At 38.1% G+C, this 26,917-nt stretch overlaps 1 protein-coding gene across 2 annotated transcripts in view; it reads left to right on the forward strand.

Moving 5' to 3' along the window:
* KCNQ2 (potassium voltage-gated channel subfamily Q member 2) overlaps positions 1-26,917 on the forward strand; it is a 942,433-nt gene that overhangs the window by 625,770 nt on the left and 289,746 nt on the right. For both annotated transcript variants that reach the window (XM_044090450.1, XM_044090449.1), the window contains exon 4: positions 5,801-5,976. In XM_044090450.1, coding sequence (XP_043946385.1) covers positions 5,801-5,976 — 176 coding nt within the window. The remainder of the gene's footprint in view (positions 1-5,800; positions 5,977-26,917) is intronic.

The raw sequence follows: 26,917 nt of genomic DNA on the forward strand, positions 1-26,917 counted from the left end.
TGATGGTACAGTGCAGTGATAGAAACACTGAGTGAACCATGGCAAAAAAGAGGCGAGTTCGCATAGCTTATTATTTATTTATTTATTTGCTTCTGTTTTCCAGGAATGTCCATTTGGAATGAAATGCCCATTTTCAGAGGAGGCCCAGGAAGAAAAGCTCCAAAGCAAGGATAGAAATATATTTTTGACAATTCAAAAGAAAAACAGTTAACAAATATTATTTACAAAATATTTCAATATTTCTATTGAAATATTTTAAAGAAGAAAGAAGAGGGAAGGCTGCTAACAGTAGTATCAGATCTATCCCGAAGGGTATAAGGGAGGGAAAGTGAAAGTAACTTAATAAAAAGTGGTTACTGAAATAGAAGGAAGTTTTAATAAGACGGGAGAAAGTGTTAAAAGTAAAACTAGAACCTTAATATAAGAGAAAGGAAAAAAGGTAATAAAGTGTGAAAAATCCCACTTATCTGGCCAAGAGCACAGGAATGACCACGTCTTCGCCAAGCGGCAAATGAGATCTGAGGTAGGGAGGGATGCATTATGGGTAAGGGGAGGTGCCCAAGAGCTTTTTGGTTGCCATGAGCTATTGTAATGGCCGAGTCATATCTGAGGAATTGGATCCGAACCCTAATGTGAGGAGAAATGAAAATCAACAGTACAGAAGGAATGTTATGGTAAGTTCATAACTTCTTTCTTTCAAGGTACTATGAGTAAAATCAAAATACTCTATTCATACACTTGTATGTTATCCATAGTGGACAGAGCTAGGCTTGCATATTTTAAACTGTAGGTGAGGTACAGTTGCATAGTTTATTAGTTGCCAGGTGATAGTTTAGGGAGGATTTGAATTGTTGCAGGTTATTTAAAAGCCTAATTCGATGTAGAAGTTTGTTCCATGTGTTAGAGATGGCCACAGAGAATAGTGCATCACCCTAGTAATTATTTGATTTATTAGCAACAGTTAGTTTAAATTCTGAGGGTCTTTGGTTTGTGTTTGGTACATGCTATTGGATGAGGGTATTTTAAATGAATGGTGAAGTATTGTGTGTGTGCTGTGAGTAGCTGAGAGAGGATAATAAGTTGCGGAGGTTCAAGCCAGTTTTAGGTACTGAGTGCTGTGCAGAGGTGGAAGCAGTTTGGGAAGCTGGTGGTGAATTTGCTGATTTTTTAAACTTCTCACCATAGCAGTAGATCTTCAAGGCGAGATCATCATCTGAATCTTCTTTTTTCTGTCACACCTGTTTGGGATCCTTATGTGCAGTATCAATCATTTAGTCTTTTATAATGTTAATGAAAACTTCCTACATTGCTTTAATGTTTCATTTTAATTTGCGTGCTGTTCCTATCTGTCTGAACACATGCAATCTTTCTACCAGAACTGCACTTTTCCTTTGGGACTTTTAGGCTCAAGGAACCACAGAATGCATATCATCACTGGATTTGTATGCAAGTGTCACTTAACCAGTGCCTGTAACTTCCCAGGAGTGAGACTTGCATTGGCCTTTGCAAGGAACAGAAACAGCTGAGGGAGTCCAAACAGACCAACAGAAATCAGAAGGCAGATAAACCCAAATGTCATGATGAATTTTCCAGCGACTGTGTTTCAGAGGTCTGCACTGTTAAATATCTTACTGAGCTGTACTAGGCATTGGAATTGCAAATGTAATAGAAACATAGACAGTAAGTGATAGATCAGATATGGTGATACATGGAATCAGAGTATTTAGAAAGGAAAGAGAAAGAGAGAGAGAATAGGAGAATGGAGGTAGAAATGTAGCAGTGGGTACTCAAGAAGGGATGAGATGTTGTGGAAAAAAATACGGAGGAGAAGGAGAAAGAAGCACTGATGGAAATACTAAAATTAGAGGGGGATGGCAGGTTGGACACTTCAGGTTTGTCTCTACAGCGTAGTCACAACCAAATGTGGAAAAATGCCATAACTAGGTCAGATATAAAAATCAAACATGGTCAGAAAGATGAAACCACAGTCATTTAGGACCTCAAACTTTCAGAAATAAACTTGGAAATGCCCATCTCCCATGTGAAACATGAAGAAGAGGGAGACTGTAGAAAGCCTGACGAATGCCATATGATATCAGAATGGAATGTTCTAAACGAATGCCATATGATATCAGAATGGAATGTTCTAAACGAATGCCATATGATATCAGAATGGAATGTTCTAAACGAATGCCATATGATATCAGAATGGAATGTTCTAAACGAATGCCATATGATATCAGAATGGAATGTTCTAAACGAATGCCATATGATATCAGAATGGGATGTTCTAAACGAATGCCATATGATATCAGAATGGAATGTTCTAAACGAATGCCATATGATATCAAAACGGAATGTTCTAAACAAATGCCATATGATATCAGAACGGAATGTTCTAAACGAATGCCATATGATATCAGAATGGAATGTTCTAAACGAATGCCATATGATATCAGAACGGAATGTTCTAAACAAATGCCATATGATATCAGAACGGAATGTTCTAAACGAATGCCATATGATATCAGAATGGAATGTTCTAAACGAATGCCGTATGATAGAATGGAATGTTCTAAATGAATGCCATATGATAGAATGGAATGTTCTAAACGAATGTCATATGATATCAGAATGGAATGTTCTCAGCTACTTCAACCTCATAGAGCTTTTCAAGTGCTAAGAATGTCCCAGATGGCCTGGTTCAGTTACTGGCATAAGCACTGGAGGAGGTGTTCAAGGGGGGTGTTGTTGAGAATGAGTGATTGCTGCTGTCTTAGCCATCCCCAGCCATCCACAGGGAATATGAGGGTGAGGTCCTACCACAGGACATGTAAGGGGTACCCATGCCCACATCTTTGAATTACTGATGTGTGAAAGCATCCACTCACTCTGCGCACTTGGTAATATACACTGTGCTAATCTTTCCAGCCAGCAGTGGGTGGGAGGGGGTTAAGAGCATACAAAATACATCTCTTGTCACATTCTGGATAATGGATGTAGTTCCTGAGTCTTTTTTCTTTCTCCTGTTGTGTTAGGATACAAAATGCCAGGATAAATGAACGAGCCAGTAATGGATAGAGAACTGATGGTCACAGATGGGGATGAGCTGAGGAGTCTAAGGTTGTCCATTTGAAAGGAATAGTAATATATTCAACATGGTCATGACAGCTGGAGGAGAGTAAGGGTGAATGCAGAGCTATATCTGTGATGCAGTAGGACAGTTTTACCTCCATCTGACATTCATCAGAGCTATATCTGTGATGCAGTAGGACAGTTTTACCTCCATCTGACATTCATTGTACTCTTGCAAGGGAGGTAAGACCTACCCACAACAACAGATTTGTTACTTTCACTCAACAGATACCAGCGAGTTTATTGAAACAGCGAAGATTACATCTCTTCCTTTTCTTTTTCAGGCTAAGTGGTAAAATCTATGTTTTATTTATTTCAAGCCTACTTTGCTTTAAATAAACTGACGTTTTATATATTACCCAAAATCATTGCTTAAATTCAAATGCACACTTGCTTGCACTTTATAAAAGCTACCTGTATTTATTCTAGCTCTAGCTAATGCTATGCCTTTGTCTGCAGCCATACAGTGTACTATAATAACAACAGCATATATCTAGGTGTGGCCAATACAGGAATCAAAAAGCCATTCTCACGGACATAATGGCAAAGAGATGTAATTGCAATAAGGTTTGCATTACTCAGAGGACTGGTTTTAAAAAGTAGCATCACTGTATAAATAGTATTGCAATATAGCTGGTTTGTGTGGTTTACTCATATTTTACCCATGGGGTCGCCCTAGTTTGGTCCCTCAGGCTGCACTGAAGTAGCCAAACAATGCTCACTCTGCTATAAATTTAAATTACCAACTCCCTGCTGTGGTGTGCTAGCACAATAGCTGCTATGTGACAGGTCACAGTGGGGTGTGCAAACCCTGATACAAGAATGGGAAGGGCAGTTAGGATGTAACTATGAGTGCAAGAAAGGCCACCAGATGCAGTGAGATGTAACACAGAGGGTTGGGAAAAACTGATGTGTCACTTCTGATAGACACTATTACATCTTACAGCATTGCATTACAGCAGCTTTCTTAAACTAAGACAAAAGTATCACCTACATATAAAAAGCTAAAGTATCCATTTTAATAAATACATATCATCTCTTAATCTAAGCTATTTTGGAAGGTAATTAACCTGAGCCTGAGCCAGTAGTATCACATATTCATAATTTCCACTGCTGCAGTAGTCTGTGGGCTGCAGCCTGCCAAAGGTACAGCAACCAGACAGCTTCCTAAAACTGTAACCCCCTACCACGTTGTCACTCTGGCTGTTCATAGTCTAATCCCTTTTGAAGGGAACTATAAATGCAGCCAGAGTGACTAAAATCTTCAGCACTTTCTTGCCACCTCGTGAAGAAACATCTCAGAGGCTCCACAGGAACAGCAGCTAGGTTTTCACTTCTTCTGACAGAAAAGTCCCCATTTGGGGACCCATTCACATAAAACGTTTATTTAGTAGACATTTTTTTATTGTATGCGTGTGTAAAATTTGATTGATTTTATTCTTGAAATTCTGTCCCTTTAAGCAATCCACTTTATTTTTACTTGGGTCTGCTGTTTTTAGCCCCGACTGGTCTTTGGGGCTTATTACATCAAATTATCTTATTGTTATGTTAAAAATATGAACTTCTCTTAAACCCTATATCTAGGTGTCACAGGATTATTTTAAGCATCATTTTTTTCAAGATGTAGCATAGCTGTTCTTTGAGAAAATAGGTAAAAACAGAAAATTTAAAGCAAACAGTACAAACAGCTTTACATGAAATAGCAGTTCAGAATATCTTCATTCACTTCATGTTGCACTGTACAAACAAAGCATCTCTCAAAGCTGGCCCAAAAATGACCAAGGGTCACAGATCTTTCTCTTTATCACCCTCAGAGCCCAAGCAGTAACAATTTCATAGGTGGAAAAATTATTTCCAAACAGCTTCCCACACATGCAATACAAACTCCACAGTTAGAAAATCTTCATCCAATTTTCCTTTGCTAGATAGCACCTCCACTCTGCTAAAGACATGTTTTCAGCCCAAAGATGCCTGTGACTTTTGTTCAAAAATCCCTATATGGATAAAGGTAAGTGCATGCGAGTTCTTGCACATGCATGCAGACACACACACACACACACACACACACACACACACACACACACACACACACACACACACCAAGCCTACTTAGCTTGGGCTGAAAATACAACTGCTTTTTTTCCTCACTTAACTTCCTATTTCCTGTATGTCATAGTGTACAGTAGGCTTTAGTCAAGGCTTTCCTCACTGTTCTCCTACTGTTTGAAACTGGTGAAGCAGCAACTAATTTACATTTGATATTAAACGGTTGCAAACTGTTCTGAAGAAACTGATTTGTTACTGTCTCTGAACATACCCATGTGTTTTTCTCCAGAGATATCATGGTGCTGATTGCTTCCGTTGCTGTGTTGGTGATTCGTTACTGTCTGTGAACTTACCCATGTGGTTTTCTGCACAGATAACATGGTGCTGATTGCTTCTGTTGCTGTGTTGGTGATTCATTACTGTCTGTGAACTTACCCATGTGATTTTCTCCAGAGATATTATGGTGCTGATTGCTTAGGTTGCTGTGTTGGGGATTCATTACTGTCTGTAAACTTACCCATGTGGTTTTCTCCACAGATATCATGGTGGTGATTGCTTCCGTTGCTGTGTTGGTGATTCATTACTGTCTGTGAACTTACCCATGTGGTTTTCTCCACAGATATCATGGTGCTGATTGCTTCCGTTGCTGTGTTGGCTGCTGGCTCCCAAGGAAATGTCTTTGCCACTTCTGCACTCAGGAGCTTGCGTTTTCTGCAGATTCTACGAATGATCAGGATGGACCGAAGAGGAGGCACATGGAAACTTCTAGGGTCTGTGGTCTATGCACACAGCAAGGTATGTACTAGTGTGGGTTTATAATCTGAAAGTTGGGAAATTGCTTAGTGAAATATCATTGATTAATATGACTGAATATTTGCAAACTGCACCTTGTAAAATTGTAAAATAATTATTGTAAAATAACAGGGATTTGTCCCCCTTCCCAATGTCGTGCGACCCTGGAGTTGGTATATATAGTTAAGGGGGGTGTGGGGAGTGCAGCCCCCCACATTGGGAGGTGTGGGAGGCGAAGTCCCCCACCTATTTTCATTTAAAATCTATACTTTTTGTTTTATTTTCTTCTTTTAAAGGAAACTAGGTGGGGGGCTTTGCCCCCACACCCTCCCTAACTATATATACCAACTCCAGGGTCGCACTACATTGGAGAGGGGGACAAATCCCTTTTATTTTCCTTGAATATGGGTTTTTGATCAAATGAAATTTTGATCAAAATGGGTTTAGGTCAAATGGTCTTTCGATCAAATGAAGTAGACCCATATATATATATATATATATATATATATATATATGTATGTATACACACACACACACATATATATATATATATATATATATATATATATATATATATACATATATATGTGTGTGTGTGTGTTTATAAATAGAGAGAGAGAGAGAGAGAGATGAGTGCTGATGGTTTCATCGACTGTTGCTTTGGTCAACATTTGGAAGTTTGTCAACATCCAGTTTATCAAATGTACATTTCATCAAATGTTTGCTTTTCTAAAAAAGATAAGTGTTATGTATACTAGGTGTGTGTGTTTGTGTGTCTGTGTGTGTATATGAATGTGTGTATGGGTTAGGGTTAGAGTAGGGGTTAGGTAAGGGGATAGAGTAACTGTGTGTGTTTGACTATGAGTGTTTAGGGTTAGGGTCAAGGTTAGGTTAGGTGATAGATTAAGTGTGTGTATGTGTGTGTGTGTGTGTGTGTGTGTGTGTGTGTGTACAAGCTATTTTGTGTAGTGTTAGTGTTAGTGTTATGAGAAGGACTTTTTTTTAATTAATATGTACATTAGGGTTAGGGGCAAGGTTAGGGTTAGCATATATTGTTAAGGTGAAACAGGGGGTGAAGCCCCCCTGCCTACGTTAGTAATGTATGCCAACCCTAACCACGCTTTAGCCCATAACCCTAATGTGCATAGTAACTTTAAAAAGCCCTTCTCATAACAATATGACTATGCAGACAAATTTTTGTTGAATATGGTCAGTTAATGGGTAGTGCATCTGAAAAGGAAATGCGTTTCCTTTTTCTGTAAACTGAGTGTTGATGTTTTGTTTGCATGATATAATAAATGTTCAACATGTCGTGCTGCATGTTTTATATGTCATCTAAGTGACATGTCAACTATTCATCATATAATCATATAGATAATATGCATGTATATAAATAAATATATATATTTATATACATACATATATATAAAAAGTGGATTGCTTACTGTAGAAATCTGGCCTTTGGTTCTGTACCTCTGAAACTCACCCAGGCAGCTTATCCCTTCTTCGCCTCTACCGGTCATCTTTCCTATGGTAGCACTGATCACTTGAGTGGGGGATCCCAGTCTCAGAAGTGACTAGATCTCCCAGCTCCTTCCAGATATCTACATGTAGCCATACACCACATACTGTTGACGTATCAAATTTCTGCAAGTATGACTCCTGCAGCAAGTAGAGAAATGTGCTGGTCTCCTTTTCAGACCAGCTTGCGGCATGACCTTCAGCTTTAATGAATTCCAGCACATCCAGGTTCAGAATGAGGTACAGAAGTATGATGCTTAGAATATTGAACCACACCCACTATTTTGTGACATATCTCAACCTAGTTCCCTAGCACCTTGTGTGGGCACGGGCTGGGTTCAGAAAGGGATAGGAATGCATAGATTAGAACACATGCACATGCATGGTGCACACACACTGGTCTCATGGCAGCATGCACGTGCATAAGAGAAGCACAGCTTGTCCACAGTGATATGAAGGCAGCTACACCAGTATTAGCATTTACACAAACATGCTTTGATGTGATCCCTGCAGTTAAATGTGGCAAAGCTTTATTTGCCTAAGACGTTTGTAAATCTGACTACACTTTTGTCAAACTTTTATAATCTGCCATTTTAAAATCTGCTATGCTCCATGTTTACATGAAAGAAGATGGAAAGCATGAAATAACTCAAACATTAATTCAGACTTAATAAATATTCAGACTAATCAGGGATGCACCGACATACAACCTTAGAAGTCTTAACCATTCAGGTGCTCTCTTGCGATCTCTGCAGATTAGGCTTCAGTACGCAGGTATTTCTTCTCAGGTCTTGACCCTAAACCACAGGAATCTCTTCACTATTTTCAATAGATCAAGTTTTCTTATCCCAATTTCCTATCAGAACTGTAAGAATATTGTAAGAGTCGAGGAAAATACAAATAACCTCTTTCTGCCCTACTTCCATTTCCATACCTTGCTCTGATTTTACTTTTTATTGGGATTCTTTCATCATCATGCCAGTTTTGATATCCAGTCTGAGACTGAAATAGGTCCAATGGGATTAATGCTTTGCCCCGATTAACAAATTCAACATAAAGTAAAATAAAAACAAATAAAGGTTTCTAAATTGTAGAGATAGCAGGAAATTACTGAAAAAGGCAAGTTTCAGTACATATTACTGTGATATATTCAGGAATAGCCTTTGGTTTACTGGTAAGATAGGAAATATTGCTGTAATCAATATATTTTTACCTGCAAATGTTTGGAAGGTGTTACATACAACATTCATTTCTGTCCACATTACTGTTTCATCTACTCACTGGCTAAATGCAAACACAGGACTCTGGCAATGGAAATGCTCGGCACTACACTGTGGGGAACCTTCCTTTCAGTAAGGAATGAGACACGTGATTAATTAATTAATAATCACTTTAATACACCCTTATAGCAAATCTTTATAGGTGTACATTGCACTATGCACAGTCACATACATACTACAAGAGATAAAGATATAACACAGACAGTACAGTAAATAAAAGGCAAACTTAGAAGTCATAATGAATCCAGCACTGTGCCTCTATTTAATAAATTAATGAAATGCATGAGCCAGAACTGATTGAAGTTACACAGATGAGGGAGATGTGGTTCTTTTCTAACATGTACTTGCAGGTTACAAAATGTTGCAGTTGCAGGGAGCAAGACACAGGAAAGACAACTTCAGATTTGAGGAGAATCATATCCTCCTAGATGTACTCAGCACATATGGGAAACATCTTTTTTGAAAGGGTGCGCCAAGGCAGAGTCATCTGAGGCATGGAATTAGGAATGGCAATGTAGGAAAAGAGATAATGTCATTGTTAGACTAGGCAGAATGTAATTACCAGTAGTAGCACTGGTGGAGCACCATCAACATTGCAACCTTTAACACTGGATAAGGAGAACCTTCTGTCTATAAGGGGTGATGAGATGAAGATGCTGTAAGAATCATCTGAGATGGTTTTGGTAATGCCCAGCCAGGTGTACTTAGCATGGTACATGTGTACATACCAGGTGTACTTAACATGGTACACCTGTACAGACCTCTCAACCAATCGGGGACAAATTTCAACAGAATCCGGGACAAGTCAAGAATAAGTCAGGGACACTTTTAAAATATTAGTGCTATTAACTTGAAACATTAATAGAATCAGAGCATATGAATTAATACACATTTTCTGATGTAAAAGAAGTCTATAACTCTTAATTATTGTCATTATTCATTAAGTGTAATTCACCACCTTTCCTCCAAAAGTCACTAGTTTTAGGAGGGATTAAGAGGGACAGAGCTAAAATTTGAGTCAAAATCAGGGACAGTTGAGAGGTATGCACCTGTACATACCAGGTGTACTTAGCATGGTACACATGTACATACCAGGTGTACTTAGCATGGTACATGTGTACATACCAGGTGTACTTAGCATGGTACACGTGTACATACCAGGTATGCTTAGCATGGTACAAGTGTACATACCAGGTGTACTTAGCATGGTACACGTGTACATACCAGGTATACTTAGCATGGTACACATGTACATGACAGGTGTACTTAGCATGGTACATGTGTACATACCAGGTGTACATAGCATGGTACACGTGTGCATACCAGGTGTACTTAGCATGGTACATGTGTACATATGTATAACTCATAGATGTCTCATCATCAAGCACTTGATCAACATCAAGTGTAGCAGACACGTCAGAGGCATTGCATGCTAAGTGTAAATATCATGACTTTAAGGAGAAAAAAACATATTCATCTGTCAGAAATCACATTAATCGCATCTTCACATATTCCTTCACAGGATCAGCAGCAGACCCCCCCCCCCCCCCGTGCTTTGCTGTGGCACAGTATGATGATGTTTTATGGCATGACTGTTGATGATAATGCTATAACTCTCATGACACAAATCCTGATGACACGGCCTCAGGACAGTGACACACAGTCTCAAAGTTTACTGGCAGGCCCCCTACCCCACAGCAGGTCGGTAAGTCTGTAGGCAGTGGCACAGGCTCTCGCACTCTGTATCATGAAGCAAGAAGAAGGAGCATGACTTTTATAATTCTATCATTCCACTGCATTTTCTAGTGCCTGAATCCCTTGATGAGAAGGCTATAATTTTGGAGGTAGTAGGATCCTCTATTACACCTGTACACAGAGGGCGGTAAGCAAACACATACTTCCTGGTTAGCTCCAGACACACAAAGTCTTGTTTTACCAGCAGCAGATGTGACAGGACATAGTTGAGGCACTGGCTACAGCATTAGTGGTAATTTTTCTATTTATATCTGACAGATGACTACAGATATGTTGTTTTAGCTGTTGGTTACTCTTACCACCATAGTATCCATCACATAACTGACATGTGGCCAAGTAAACTACATTTGTAGTGTTGCAAATGCCATTCACTTTCAACAAAACTTGTGTGCCATTGACAGGATGTAGAAACAATATATGGGTATTAATGTGTTTGCAGTATATACTTAATGTTCGCTGTTCCTTATAGTATAGTAGTTGCTTTAAATTAGATCTCCTTTTATAACAAAAACAAGGTTGTGATGCTATAACGGAGCGCAGCTCTGGTGTATCCTTAAGAATATGCCAATATCTGGTTATTGCCTGCTTAACATATATAGTATTCCTGTTAAAAGACAATATACCTAAATTAATTATTCTGTGTATGATGTTTTAATCTTGGAGCAAAAGTTTTAGAAAATACTGGCTTTGCTAATGAATCTCTGTCCTTTTTTACTTCATTATAAATATCCTCAGTCATTTGATTGGCATAACCTCTCTTAATAACATCAGCTATCATGTCATCTAGTTGCTGCTGGTTCATAATGTTGTCAACAGTATTTAACCCAGCGACTCGCATCACCTGGTTACGTATAACATTCTTAAAGATGAACTGAGGGTGCATACTGTTTCTATGTAGGCACAAACTTCATTTCACAGGTTTTTTTATATAGTTTAGTGTCAATGGTTCCATCGCTATTTCTGAACACAGTCACATCTAAAAAGTCAATGGCATCCCTGGAGAGTGTTTTCTTAAACTTTAAGAAAGCTGTAGTCTGAGAAATGTAATTATAAATGTACTTTCATTTCCTTGCCATATTAAAAACAGATCATTGACAAAATGTTCATAAAACTTTTCATTCTCATGATGACTATTTTCAGATGCTAAAATAAATTTTCTCTTCCGCATATGCATTATCATGTTTGCATTGCCACACCACATACTTGTCTGTAAAGTTTCTCTTTAAACAAAATACATTATTTGTAAGGACTAGCCTGAGTAGTTCACACAAGGGAAAATATAGCCTTATGTTCATTTATAGTAAGGTTGTGATAATGACTTTTCGTATTAGTAACATCCGGTTGCTCCGGTTTCCTCCCACATCCCAAAGACATGCTGTAGGTGGATTGGACACTCTAAATTGGCCCAAGGCATGAGTGTGTGTGTGTGTGTGTGTGTGTGTGTGTGTGTGTGTGTGTGTGTGTGTGTGTGTGTGTGTGTGCCTTCCGTGGAAGGTTGGGCGCCGGGCTGGCAACTCGACAATGTAAAACTCTACTGCCAATCATGAGTGGACAAGTGATCCGCTGTGGCGACCCTTAACTGGGAAAAGCCGAAAGAAGAAGAAGAAGGTCATAAGAGATGTAACTCATGTTACAGAAATTAATCAATTTTTTAAAAAGCTATTAATGTTTACTATTTATGATGTTAAATCATGTGATTGCTTAGAACACTTAATCATGTGACTAGATAACAGTATTTAAAATTGTCTCATCACATTTGAATCTAGCTGTCCTGTTAATTTTATTTGTATGCCTGTAAAACTCCAAACCCATTTCCATGACGCCCCATCACATGCAGCAGAGACTCATATCTACTGTCTGTCTGTTTTTGTGAATCTGCCTTGTCGAACTAAATTAAGTGAACTATAATATTTTGTGCCACATCCAGATCCATAAAGAAGATCATTTTTTTCTCTAATTTCTCCTTCATACTTATGGTGTGATATATTCTGTGTGGTTTCTCAGACAGACATTTTATGGATGAAGGCAGCATTCCTGTCCAGGAAACAATTTTATATCAAACTGGCCATCCATGTACTTTCTGGTGGTTAACAGCCTGAGTAATCTGGTTTGCCTTTCTACCCACAACAGTTTTATCTGCTGAGCATGAGCTGTCCACTTGGTTCTTTCCAGTGAAGCTGGCATCTTTGTGGACTGTATTACTGTATATACCTGTGATTTGATGTAAGGGTCAGAAGGCTATATACTTGATCTCAGGTATGCAGGCCATTAGCTTTGGCTTGGATTCTTGTCCCACTGGGCTAGTCTTGATCTCTCTTGATGTGCACGGACCACGATCATACAAATTGTCACTACTTTTTTAAGAACTGAGGTTTTTCAAGCTATTGTAAAGGAGACCTTGGTGACCCTTGTCCTAAATACGCATACTTTTTACTCTGCCAACCCGAGTAATTACCATTCCATCACTAATCTTCCAATTATTGGCAAGGTTATTGAGAAGACTGCTCACAGCTTGATTCAATATCTATGGCATACTACAGCTACACTGTCATGTCTGCAGTTCCACAGGGTTCTATACTAGGTTCATTATTATTGTCTGTGCATAACTTCCACCAAAACATTTCATGAAAGAGACAGAGAGAGAGAGAGAGAGAGAGAGAGACCTTCAATACCATTGTTATGCTAATGATACTCAGCTTTACTTCTGTTTTCCTCAGGTTATGTTTCCAACTGTCAACTCACAATTAAAAATTGGATGGCTATTAACCAGCTGCTAGTAAACACATTACAAGACTGTGGCTATGGCTAGTCACACCACCTGGTAAGGTTATCGAATTGTCCAGCACTGATGCTGTTGATCTACAAAAGTCATAGGCTGGCCTTCATGAAAAATGTGAAAAAACTCGCTCGTGATTTCAGTAACAGATTGACAGGAACCATGTACCAGCTATCACAAAGACCTCTTACTTTCAGCTTTGAAATATCTTCTGCTTCAAAGACTTTGCTCCTAATGAGCTCTCAGTAGTTGTACATACCTTGGTGTTCTCATGGCTAGATTACTGTAGGTCAGTGTACCTAGGGCTTGGACCAGCTGTTGCTAGATCGAAACTCTGTAGTGCAGTTACAGACAGGTGCTGCCAATTATATCCATATTACGACAGGTGCTGCCAATTATATCCATATTAAGACAGGTGCTGCCAATTATATCCATATTACAGACAGGTGCTGCCAATCATATCCATATTACGACAGGGGCTGCCAATTATATGCATATTATGATAGGTGCTGCTAATTATATCCATACTACAGACAGGTGCTGCCAATTATATCCATATTACGACAGGTGCTGCCAATTATATCCATGTTATGACAGGTGCTGCCAATTATATCCATTTTACAGACAGGCACAACCAATTATATCCATATTACAGACAAGTGCTGCCAATTATATCCATATTACGACAGGTGCTGCCAATTATATCCATATTACAGACAGGTGCTGCCAATTATATCCATGTTACGACAGGTGCTGCCAATTATATCCATATTATAGACAGGTGCTGCCAATTATATCCATATTACAGACAGGTGCTGCCAATTATATCCATATTACAGACAGGTGCTGCCAATTATATCCATGTTACGACAGGTGCTGCCAATTATATCCATATTACGACAGGGTGCTGCCAATTATATCCATATTACGACAGGTGCTGCCAATGATATCCATATTATGACAGATGATGCCAATTATATCCATATTACGACAGGTGCTGCCAATTATATCCATATTACGACAGGTGCTGCCAATTATATCCATATTAAGACAGGTGCTGCCAATTATATCCATATTACAGACAGGTGCTGCCAATCATATCCATATTACGACAGGTGCTGCCAATTATATCCATATTACGACAGGTGCTGCCAATTATATCCATATTATGACAGGTGCTACTAATTATATCCATATTACGATAGGTGCTGCCAATTATATCCATATTATGACAGGTGCTGCCAATTATATCCATATTACGATAGGTGCTGCAAATTATATCCATATTATGACAAGTGCTGCCAATTATATCCATTTTACAACAGGTGATGCCAATTATATCCATATTATGACAGGTGCTGCCAATTATATTCATATTACAGACAGGTGCTGCCAATTATATCCATATTACGACAGGTGCTGACAATTATATCCATATTACGACAGGTGCTGCCAATTACATCCATGTCACGACAGGTGCTGCCAATTATATCCATATTACGACAGGTGCTGCCAATTATATCCATATTATTTAATTATTTTTATTTATTTATTTATTTAAATTTGTTGACTGGGAGTGTCCGACTGGACGTGGGTCCATTTTCAGCGGAGGCCCGGGGAGGAAAGCTCCACAGTAAAATAAACAGACAGTAGTTACATTGGATTACATAGTGATTAACAATTTAACATAGAAATTACTTACAACATATTTACAGATGAAGAACATAGTACATCAGTAGACAACTAGAATCTTTATCTGTGAAGTACATAACAGGCATTAACAAATGTAACAATGAGAAGTTCCTGCTGTATAATAAGTACTAGGCTTATGAGCATCTGAGCTTGCTATCATCAAAGTAGTTAGTGGAGGTGAAAGAAAGGTAGTAGTTGGATAGGGTGGATGATATTAGAGTGGGAGTTGCAAGGGCATAGCCAGCATGTTTTAGTGCGCTTTTAATAAAGTTTTGAAGTTGGTGCATGATGGTACGGAGGTAATTGTGGGTGGGAGTGAGTTCCATAATTTGGCTATGGCGCAAGAGAATAGTGCTTCACCAGCAGAGTTATTGGCTTTAGTGATCTTCAAGTGATTTTTGTTGCTGGATCTTAGTGGTCTGGTGGTGCGATAGGGTTGGAGTAGATTCTGGAGGGATGGGACATTTAGTGGATGGTTTACTAGTTTGTGGGTGAGTGAGAGTTGATACCACTGAAGGAGGTGAGGGAGTTCAAGCCAGCCCAGTTCAGCAAGTGAGAGACAGTGGTGACTATGGTAGGATACCCCTGTGGCGAATTTTGTGATTTTGTTGTAGCAGGTCTCAAGCTTGTTTAGATCACATTGCCTTAGGTTGGTATATACTGGAGAGGCATAAAGTAGGGTGGAGATAAGGTGGGAATTTGCTATTGAAATCTTTGCTGCTTTGGTGAGAAATTGTTTATTTCTGTATAATGCTCCTAGTTTTTGTGGACTTTTTATGGTCATGGATATGTGAATGTCAAATTTTAGTTTATTGTCTATTTCCACTCCTAGCAATTTGGTGTGTTCAGTTGGGTATATAGTGGTGTTGTCTTTTGCTGTGATGTTAAAGTGAGAGTTGTTTTGAGTATGTTTGGTGGGTTGGAAGATGAGTAGTTTAGTTTTGTTTGGGTTGAGTATTAATTGGGCATCGGATAACCATGTTTCAACAGAGGAAAAGGCTTCCTGTGTGACTTTTTGCAGTTTGGGTAGGGACTGGGCTGAGCAGATGATGGTAGAGTTATCTGCGTATTGGATGAGTGTGCCATGTTTGGTGGCAGAGGCTAGATTGTTGGTGTAAACAGAGAAAAGTAGGGGTCCAAGGATGGATCCTTGGGGAACCCTATGGAGACAGGTAGTTGGGGAGATATGTCATTCTGCCATACAACAGATTGTTGGCGGTCAGACAGGTAACTCTGAAACCAGTTGGTGACTGATTGTGAGAAGGATAGGTTATTGAGGACAGAGATAAGTTGTTTGTGTGGGACCATGTCAAATGCTTTAGATAGGTCTAGGAAAGTAGCAGAGGAGAGATAGCCATTGTTTTTATGCTGAAGGATAGTGTTAGTAAGGGAGAGTAAGGCAGTGGTGGTGGTGCTATGGTTTGGTCGGAAACCATGCTGAGTACTGGAAAGGAGGTTGTTAGTAAGGAGGTAGTGTGAGACCTGAGAGTGTATGCATCTCTCTAGTATTTTGGAGAGTGGAGAGAGAATAGCTATGGGGCGGTAATTGGTTAGTTCTGCAGAGGGTCCGGCTTTGTGGAGGGGAATTATATGTGAGACTTTCCACAATGTGGGAACGTAACTTTCTGACAGAGATCGGTTAATCAGGATGGATACTGGGTAGGCCAGAGCATCAGCTGCGATTTGTAGGTATTCACTTGGGAGGTTGTCTGCTGCTAATTTGGTGGGTTTAAGTTTAGTTAAGAGTTTTTTATGTTGGAGGTAGGTACAGGAGAAAAAGAGAAGGCAGTGGGGAGATTACTAGTTGAAGGTGTGGGTTGGAGGGAAGGGGGGTTGTGTTGTTTAGCTAGTGATAGTATGGTTTCGGTGAAGTGTGTGTTGAATGAGGTAGCAATATTTTCTGAGGAGTGAGGAATGTTAGGAGGAGGGGTACTGACTTTACCTGGGTGGAGGATGGAGTTTATGGAGGACCAGAATTGTTTGGGGCTGTGTTGTGAGGAGTCTAGGGCAGACTGGTAGTATTGGAATTTGTCCCATTTTATTAGCCTTTTGACTCTATTGCGTAGTTCTAGGAATTTCTGTCTAGCTGCGGGGGTTTTGGTTTTGCGCCAGTGCTCCCAGGCTTTATCCCTGTTTTTCATTTCTGACTTAGTGGTTTTCTGTAGCCATGGGGAGGGTTGTGCTTTGGTTCTGGAAAATCTTATGGGGGCATGGTAATTAAGGATGTTCAGGAAGGTAGTATTAAAAGATTCAACTGCGTCATCTAGACTGAGGTACTTTAGAGCATGCCAGTTACATTCTTTGAGGGATGAGATGAATGTGAGTGGGTTAAAGTTTATTTTTTTACGTATTTGACGATAGATGACAGGTTTAGCTTGGTACAGGTATTTTTTGAGTAGGAATGTTGGGGTGCACAGGTGCTGTGAATTATATCCATATTATGACAGGTGCTACTAATTATATCCATATTACGATATGTGCTGCCAATTATATCCATATTATGACAGGTGCTGCCAATTATATCCATATTACGATAGGTGCTGCCAGTTATATCCATATTATGACAGGTGCTGCCAATTATATCCATTTTACAACAGGTGCTGCCAATTATATCCATATTATGATAGGTGCTGCTAATTATATCCATACTACAGACAGGTGCTGCCAATTATATCCATATTACAGACAGGTGATGCCAATTATATCCATATTATGACAGGTGCTGCCAATTATATCCATATTACAGACAGGTGCTGCCAATTATATCCATATTACGACAGGTGCTGCCAATTATATCCATATTACGACAGGTGCTGCCAATTACATCCATGTTACGACAGGTGCTGCCAATTATATCCATATTATGACAGGTGCTGCCAATTATATCCATATTACGACAGGTGCTGTGAATTATATCCATATTATAGACAGGTGATGCCAATTATATCCATATTATGACAGGTGCTGCCAATTATATCCATGTTACGACAGGTGCTGCCAATTATATCCATATTACAGACAGGTGCTGCCAATTATATCCATATTAAGACAGGTGCTGCCAATTATATCCATGTTATGACAGGTGCTGTCAATTATATCCATATTACGACAGGTGCTGCCAGTTATATCCATATTATGACAGGCGCTGCCAATTATATCCATATTACGACAGGTGTTGCCAATTATATCCATATTACGACAGGTGCTGCCAATTATATCCATATTACGACAGGTGCTGCCAATTATATCCATATTATGACAGGTGCTGCCAATTATATTAATTTTACAACAGGTGCTGCCAATTATATCCATATTATGATAGGTGCTGCTAATTATATCCATACTACAGACAGGTGCTGCCAATTATATCCATATTACAGACAGGTGCTGCCAATTATATCCATATTACAGACAGGTGCTACCAATAATATCCATATTACAAGCAGCTCCTGCCAATTATATCCATATTACGACTGGTGCTGTCAATTATATCCATATTAAGATAGGTGCTGCCAATTATATCCATATTACAGACAGGTGCTGCCAATTGTATCCATATTACGACAGGTGCAGCCAATTATATCCATATTACGACAGGCTCTGCCAATTATATCCATATTATGACAGGTTCTGCCAATTATATCCATATTACGACAAGTGCTGCAAATTATATCCATATTACAGAGAGGTGCTGCCAATTATATCCATATTATAGACAGGTCCTGCCAATTATATCCATATTATGACAAGTGCTGCCAATTATATCCAAAGTAGGACAGGTGCTGCCAATTATATCCATATTATGACAGGTGCTGCCAATTATATTCATATTACGACAGGTGCTGCCAATTATATCCATATTACTACAGGTGATGCCAATTATATCCATATTATGACAGGTGCTGCCAATTATATCCATATTATGACAGGTGCTGCCAATTATATCTATATTACGACAGGTGATGCCAATTATATCCATATTACAACAGGTGCTGCCAATTATATTTATATTATGACAGGTGATGCCAATTAGATCTATATTATGACAGGTGCTGCCAATTATATCCATACTATGATAGGTGCTGCCAATTAGATCCATGTTATGACAGGTGCTGCCAATTATATCTATATTATGACAGGTGATGCCAATTATATCCATATTACGACAGGTGCTGCCAATTATATCCATATTACAGACAGGTGCTGCCAATTATATCCATATTATGACAGGTGCTGCCAATTAGATCCATATTACAGAAAGGTGCTGCCAATTATATCCATATTAAGACAGGTGCTGCCAATTATATCCACATTACGACAGGTGCTGCCAATTATATCCATATTACAGACAGATGCTGCTAATTATATCCACATTATGACAGGTACTGCCAATTATATCAATGTTACAACAGGCGCTGCCAATTATATCCATATTATGACAGGTACTGCTAATTATATCCATATTACAGACAGGTCCTGCGAATTATATCCATATTACAACAGGTGCTGCCAATTATATCCATATTACGATAGGTGCTTCCAATTCTATCCATATTACGACAGGTGCTGCCAATTATATCCATATTACGACAGGTGCTGCCAATTCTATCCATATTACGACAGGTGCTGCCAATTATATCCATATTATGACAGGTGCTGCCAATTATATCCATTTTACAACAGGTGCTGCCAATTATATCCATATTATGATAGGTGCTGCTAATTATATCCATACTACAGACAGGTGCTGCCAATTATATCCATATTACAGACAGGTGATGCCAATTATATCCATATTATGACAGGTGCTGCCAATTATATCCATATTACAGATAGGTGCTGCCAATTATATCCATATTACGACAGGTGCTGCCAATTATATCCATATTACGACAGGTGCTGCCAATTACATCCATGTTACGACAGGTGCTGCCAATTATATCCATATTACGACAGGTGCTGCCAATTATATCCATATTACGACAGGTGCTGTGAATTATATCCATATTACTACAGGTGATGCCAATTATATCCATATTATGACAGGTGCTGCCAATTATATCCATATTATGACAGGTGCTGACAATTATATCCATATTAAGACAGGTGCTGCCAATTATATCCATGTTATGACAGGTGCTGTCAATTATATCCATATTATGACAGGTGCTGCCAATTATATCCATATTACAGACAGGTGCTGCCAGTTATATCCATATTACGACAGGTGCTGCCAATTATATCCATATTAAGGCAGGTGCTGTCAATTATATCCATATTACGACAGGTGTTGCCAATTATATCCATATTACAGACAGGTGCTGCTAATTATATCCACATTATGACAGGTGCTGCCAATTATATCAATGTTACAACAGGCGCTGCCAATTATATCAATATTACGACAGGTGCTGCCAATTATATCCATATTATGACAGGTGCTGCTAATTATATCCATATTATAGACAGGTCCTGCGAATTATATCCATATTACGACATGTACTGCCAATTATATCCATATTACGACAGGTGCTTCCAATGCTATCCATATTACGACAGGTGCTGCCAATTATATCCATATTACGACAGGTGCTGCCAATTCTATCCATATTACAACAGGTGCTGCCAATTATATCCATATTATGACATGTGCTGCCAATTATATCCATTTTACAACAGGTGCTGCCAATTATATCCATATTATGATAGGTGCTGCTAATTATATCCATACTACAGACAGGTGCTGCCAATTATATCCATATTACGACAGGTGCTGCCAATTATATCCATATTATGACAGGTGCTGCCAATTATATCCATATTACGACAGGTGCTGTGAATTATATCCATATTACAGACAGGTGATGCCAATTATATCCATATTATGACAGGTGCTGCCAATTATATCCATGTTACGACAGGTGCTGCCAATTATATCCATATTACAGACAGGCGCAGCCAATTATGTCCATATTACAGACAGGTGCTGCCAATTATATCCATATTAAGAGAGGTGCTGCCAATTATATCTATGTTATGACAGGTGCTGTCAATTATATCCATATTGCGACAGGTGCTGCCAATTATATCCATATTACAGACAGGTACTGCCAGTTATATCCATATTACGACAGGTGCTGCCAATTATATCCATATTAAGGCAGGTGCTGCCAATTATATCCATATTACGACAGGTGTTGCCAATTATATCCATATTACGACAGGTGCTGCCAATTATATCCATATTACGACAGGTGCTGCCAATTATATCCATATTATGACAGGTGCTGCCAATTATATTAATTTTACAACAGGTGCTGCCAATTATATCCATATTATGATAGGTGCTGCTAACTATATCCATACTACAGACAGGTGCTGCCAATTATATCCATATTACAGACAGGTGCTGCCAATTATATCCATATTACAGACAGGTACTACCAATTATATCCATATTACAAGCAGCTCCTGCCAGTTATATCCATATTATGACAGGTGCTGTCAATTATATCCATATTACGACAGGTGCTGCCAATTATATCCATATTACGACAGGTGCTGCCAATTATATCCATATTGCGACAGGTGCAGCCAATTATATCCATATTACGACAGGCTCTGCCAATTATATCCATATTACGACAGGTTCTGCCAATTATATCCATATTACGACAAGTGCTGCAAATTATATCCATATTACAGAGAGGTGCTGCCAATTATATCCATATTACAGACAGGTCCTGCCAATTATATCCATATTATGACAGGTGCTGCCAATTATATCCATAGTAGGACAGGTGCTGCTAATTATGTCCATATTATGACAGGTGCTGCCAATTATATCCATATTACGACAGGTGCTGCCAATTATATCCATATTACGACAGGTGATGCCAATTATATCCATATTATGACAGGTGCTGCCAATTATATCCATATTATGACAGGTGCTGCCAATTATATCTATATTACGACAGGAGATGCCAATTATATCCATATTACGACAGGTGCTGCCAATTATATCTATATTATGACAGTTGATGCCAATTAGATCTATATTATGACAGGTGCTGCCAATTATATCCATACTATGATAGGTTCTGCCAATTAGATCCATGTTATGACAGGTGCTGCCAATTATACCTATATTATGACAGGTGATGCCAATTATATCCATATTACGACAGGTGCTGCCAATTATATCCATATTACAGACAGGTGCTGCCAAATATATCCATATTATGACAGGTGCTGCCAATTAGATCCATATTACAGAAAGGTGCTGCCAATTATATCCATATTAAGACAGGTACTGCCAATTATATCCACATTACGACAGGTGCTGCCAATTATATCCATATTACAGACAGGTGCTGCTAATTATATCCACATTATGACAAGTGCTGCCAATTATATCCATATTACAATAGGCGCTGCCAATTATATCAATATTACGACAGGTGCTGTCAATTATATCCATATTATGGCAGGTGCTGCTAATTATATCCATATTACAGACAGGTCCTGCGAATTATATCCATATTACGACAGGTGCTGCCAATTATATCCATATTACGACAGGTGCTTCCAATTCTATCCATATTACGACAGGTGCTGCCAATTCTATCCATATTATGACAGGTGCTGCCAATTATATCCATATTATGACAGGTGCTGCCAATTCTATCTATATTACGACAGGTGCTGCCAATTCTATCCATATTACGACAGGTGCTGCCAATTATATCCATATTACGACAGGTGCTGCCAATTATATCCATATTACAGACAGGTACTACCAATTATATCCATATTACAACAGGTGCTGTCAATTATATCCATATTACAGACAGGTACTGCCAATTATATCCATATTACGACAGGTGCTGTCAATTATATCCATATTACGACAGGTGCTGCCAATTATATCCATATTACAGACAGGTACTGCCAATTATATCCATATTACAGATAGGCGCAGCCAATTATATCCATATTATGACAGGTGCTGCCAATTATATCCATATTATGACAGGTGCTGCCAATTATATCCATATTACGACAGGTGCTGCCTATTATATCCATATTATGACAGGTGCTGCCATTTATATTCATTTTACAACAGGTGCTGCCAATTATATCCATATTATGATAGGTGCGGCCAATTATATCCATATTACGACAGGTGCTGCCAATTATATTCATATTATGACAGGTGCTGCCAATTATATCCATATTACGACAGTTGCTGCCAATTATATCCATATTACAGACAGATACTGCCAATTATATCCATATTACAGACAGGTGCTGCCAATTATATCATTATTATGATTGGTGCGGCCAATTATATCCATATTACGACAGGTGCTACCAATTATATCCATATTACGACAGGTGCTGACAATTATATCCGTATTACGACAGGTGCTGCCAATTATATCCATATTTCAGATAGGCGCAGCCAATTATATCCATATTATGACAGGTGCTGCCAATTATATCCATATTACCACAGGCGCTGCCAATTATATCAATATTACGACAGGCGCTGCCAATTATATCCATATTACAGACAGGTGCTGCCAATTATATCCATATTATGACAGGTGCTGCCAATTATATCCATATTACAACAAGTGCTGCCAATTATATCCATATTACGACAGGTGCTGGCAATTATATCCATATTACACTTATTTTTTGGAAGAAACAGTGGTTGCATATTTGATCACACGTCATCTTCAGAGTTTTATACTTCAATACCTCAAACAACTCTTACACCCAGCTGCCTGGCTAGGTCTTTATGTTCCTCTTTCCTTACATTGTTGGAGGTTCAAAGGACACATTTAGAGCCCCCAGGAATCTGTGCTTTTTGCCACTGGGTCCCTTGTCTCCTCCTCTTATGGTTGAAGAGAAAATCCAACACTGTCCAGTTTTACTAGGTCCCTTGATTGATCATTCAGTTGACAATAATTTTAATTTATTTTATTGTAGTAAACTGTCTCACACAGTTGTTTTTGTCCAGCATTTGTCATCTTGCCTTCACTTGCCACAATAATTTTATCAGTTTTATTAAATTTATTTATGTTACCAAGATTTAGAGAGATATATTCCCTGGTATTTTATCTTGTGTTTTTTCTCTTATTTCTTTCTTAGCACTCTTATTGCTATGTTGTTTTTTCTTCATATTTTGCTTATTTGTTTTTAATGCTTATTAGTAAATTTTAGTTTCTTTTATTGTTAGGGTAACCATGAATTAACCACATAAACTTGAATGTATTTAGCATGGCAGTTCATTAATTCTGCCCTTCATCTGTTTACCTACCTTGATGCCAACTTTCTTCTAGTCTTTTACTTTTCATGAACCAGCTCTAAGTCCATTAACATTTACTGATTTCTTGATTTATTTTAAATGAATACTATATCCCATAGTATGATCACCATTCCATTCAGTTTTACAGACTTTTTAATGTCTTTTCATCCAAATCCCAGCATTCTCTTACAACTAACTTTCATTTCATTAAATATTCTTGCTATTCCTACTGAAGATATAAATAGTTATTGAGTGTATCCATTAAGAACAATCAATTTTCCCTTTACCCCATCTTTTAACATGCTTTCTAATGCCATCCTAGATACATCCTTCCTTAAAGTTTTAAATAAATCTGTATTCTGATGTCCTCACTATATGTCTTGAAATGTTGGCCGAAGATGTTTCATTGCTTCTGGTAAACATATTATCAAATTTAACATCTGTCACCAGTAATCTAACCAAACCAGTTTCATACATCCAAAACTCTAAAGAGATTGTTCTTTAAGATAACCATGAATACTGTACATTCATTTTTTTTTTTCGGTTTTATCCTAAACACTTTTGTTTGCTACGTCTTTCCATTTTGTTTTGCCTGCTTTCTTAATTATTCATCAAGTACAGTTTCCTCCTGTATAGTTTTATTTACAAGCTTCATCTTCTCTGTACTCATTTGCTTCTGGTTCTTGTGTTAAACTCCCAGGCTCATTCTGCATGCATATAACTTATTTTTGACAAACATTCTTGCTTATATTAGTTCTTTGAGGATTCATAAAATATTTTTCTGTTTATCTTTGCCACAATACACTGAATGCTATATTTACTTCTCTATCTTTTTCTAAATTGTCTTGTGGTGTGTCACTTCTCCATCTGACTAAAAGACATTTTGTACTTCCTTTGTTATTAACTGTAATCCCAGTGTTATTGTATGTTACTGTCTGGCCCTTTCCCTTCTCTGTTTTTACCCAGTAACCATTGCTATGTTTATACTTGTAGTGTTGTGGGTACATAGTATATCTAATTTTATTTATACTTATGTCTTTCGTATGCCCAGACTTCCTACAAAAATCATTTTTTTTTGTTCCATACTTATAATGTACTTTCATGGCTTCTACATAGGTAGCAGCATCTGTGCTCTTAAGGATAAAATAATACCTACCTAATGCATACCAGGGTGTAGCACGTTCGGTAAGGATATAATGGAACCATTTAAATTCTGTAGCTTAACTCAACTTCCAACCCTATGTTCTCAAATCTAAGGCATTGCATATTGGACTACTGTTTTATATTGCATTACATTTGTCATAAACTATTTATTTATTGTATGTGCAATATCCTTTGAGGCCTTCACAAAACAGTAATGTTTGGTTAATTCTTCTGTGAGAGAAGCAAGAGAGACAAACAGAGGAATTTCCCTGGTGTCCCAGCATTTCTCCTAGTTAGCATTAATATTAAATTCAGTCTACTGAAAAAGGACCACAGAGCTATATTCTAGTATTATTAAACAAACTTATGAATAAATATGTACCCAGATCTCATTGCAGACAGTTTTCTTGGCACTTTTTAACACTTTTGTTGTACTTTGTTGATCTTACATAATTGGACAAGTTACAAACTGGCATTAGAAAATAAGTGAAATATATTCTTTTACTTGTAACTGCAAGGAAAATAATACACTTAGGCATAATACTGCTCAGCAGGACTGAAGATCGAATCCTAAAACAGTCAGCTTCCTAAAGGCTTTATGTTGCAATAATCTTTGTTTGACGTATTTGATTATTAATGAATATAAACCTTCTTGTGATTAAATTGACCTCTAAATGATTAATTTTAAGTACAGTGCTTCTCATCCTGCTAGTCATTTGTTTCTTTTTAAATTCACTTTATGGAGAAAATCAGCTCTGAATGCAATTAAGCTGCATTTAATATTGTTCCAAAAGAAAATCAAGCCAGAGTAGAAGGCTTTTACACTTAATTATAGCCATTCATGGACTGTTTAGTTAAATGTAATTGTAATTAACAAAAATGTGTAACACCATTAAACTACAAAAATAATCAAACCAGAAAGAAAAAAAAATCCAAAACAGTATAAAGGAATTATATCACAGTGTATGTATAAATGAGAGACCTTCAGGGAAGACTTTCTTCTAGTCACAGTCTGGAAAGTCTGATAACTTACTGACATGTCAGTCCAAAGAGAAACACATTGCTAATAATATGCAGGCTGAAAAAGACAACGTAGTAGACTTAGGCTCAATGTAAATCAAACAAATGTGTTGTTGGTGTTATCAAAAACTGTGCCAAAATACAATATTAAATTACATCATCCACTTCTTTGTCTCCATTAAAAATATCAGCCAATAAATTGCAGGATATCTCTATAAATAAATAATGGAAGGAAGTTATAAGTAAAAAAATGATATGAAGTTGTGCAACAGGTAGCACATTTGCCTTTGGTGCTGGAAGACCAGAGGGCTGTGGGTTCTAAATCCCCTTCAGGTGACTGGATTTCTGACACTGTCATAAGGGGGTACCATACTCCTGAGTGAATCCTCATTCAGAAGCGATGTAAAACTGTGGTCCCATCTGCTTGAGTTTGTGGTA

Source organism: Protopterus annectens, chromosome 12.part0, assembly GCF_019279795.1.
Source record: "Protopterus annectens isolate FY-2018-M chromosome 12.part0, PAN1.0, whole genome shotgun sequence".
NCBI lineage: Eukaryota > Metazoa > Chordata > Ceratodontiformes > Protopteridae > Protopterus > Protopterus annectens.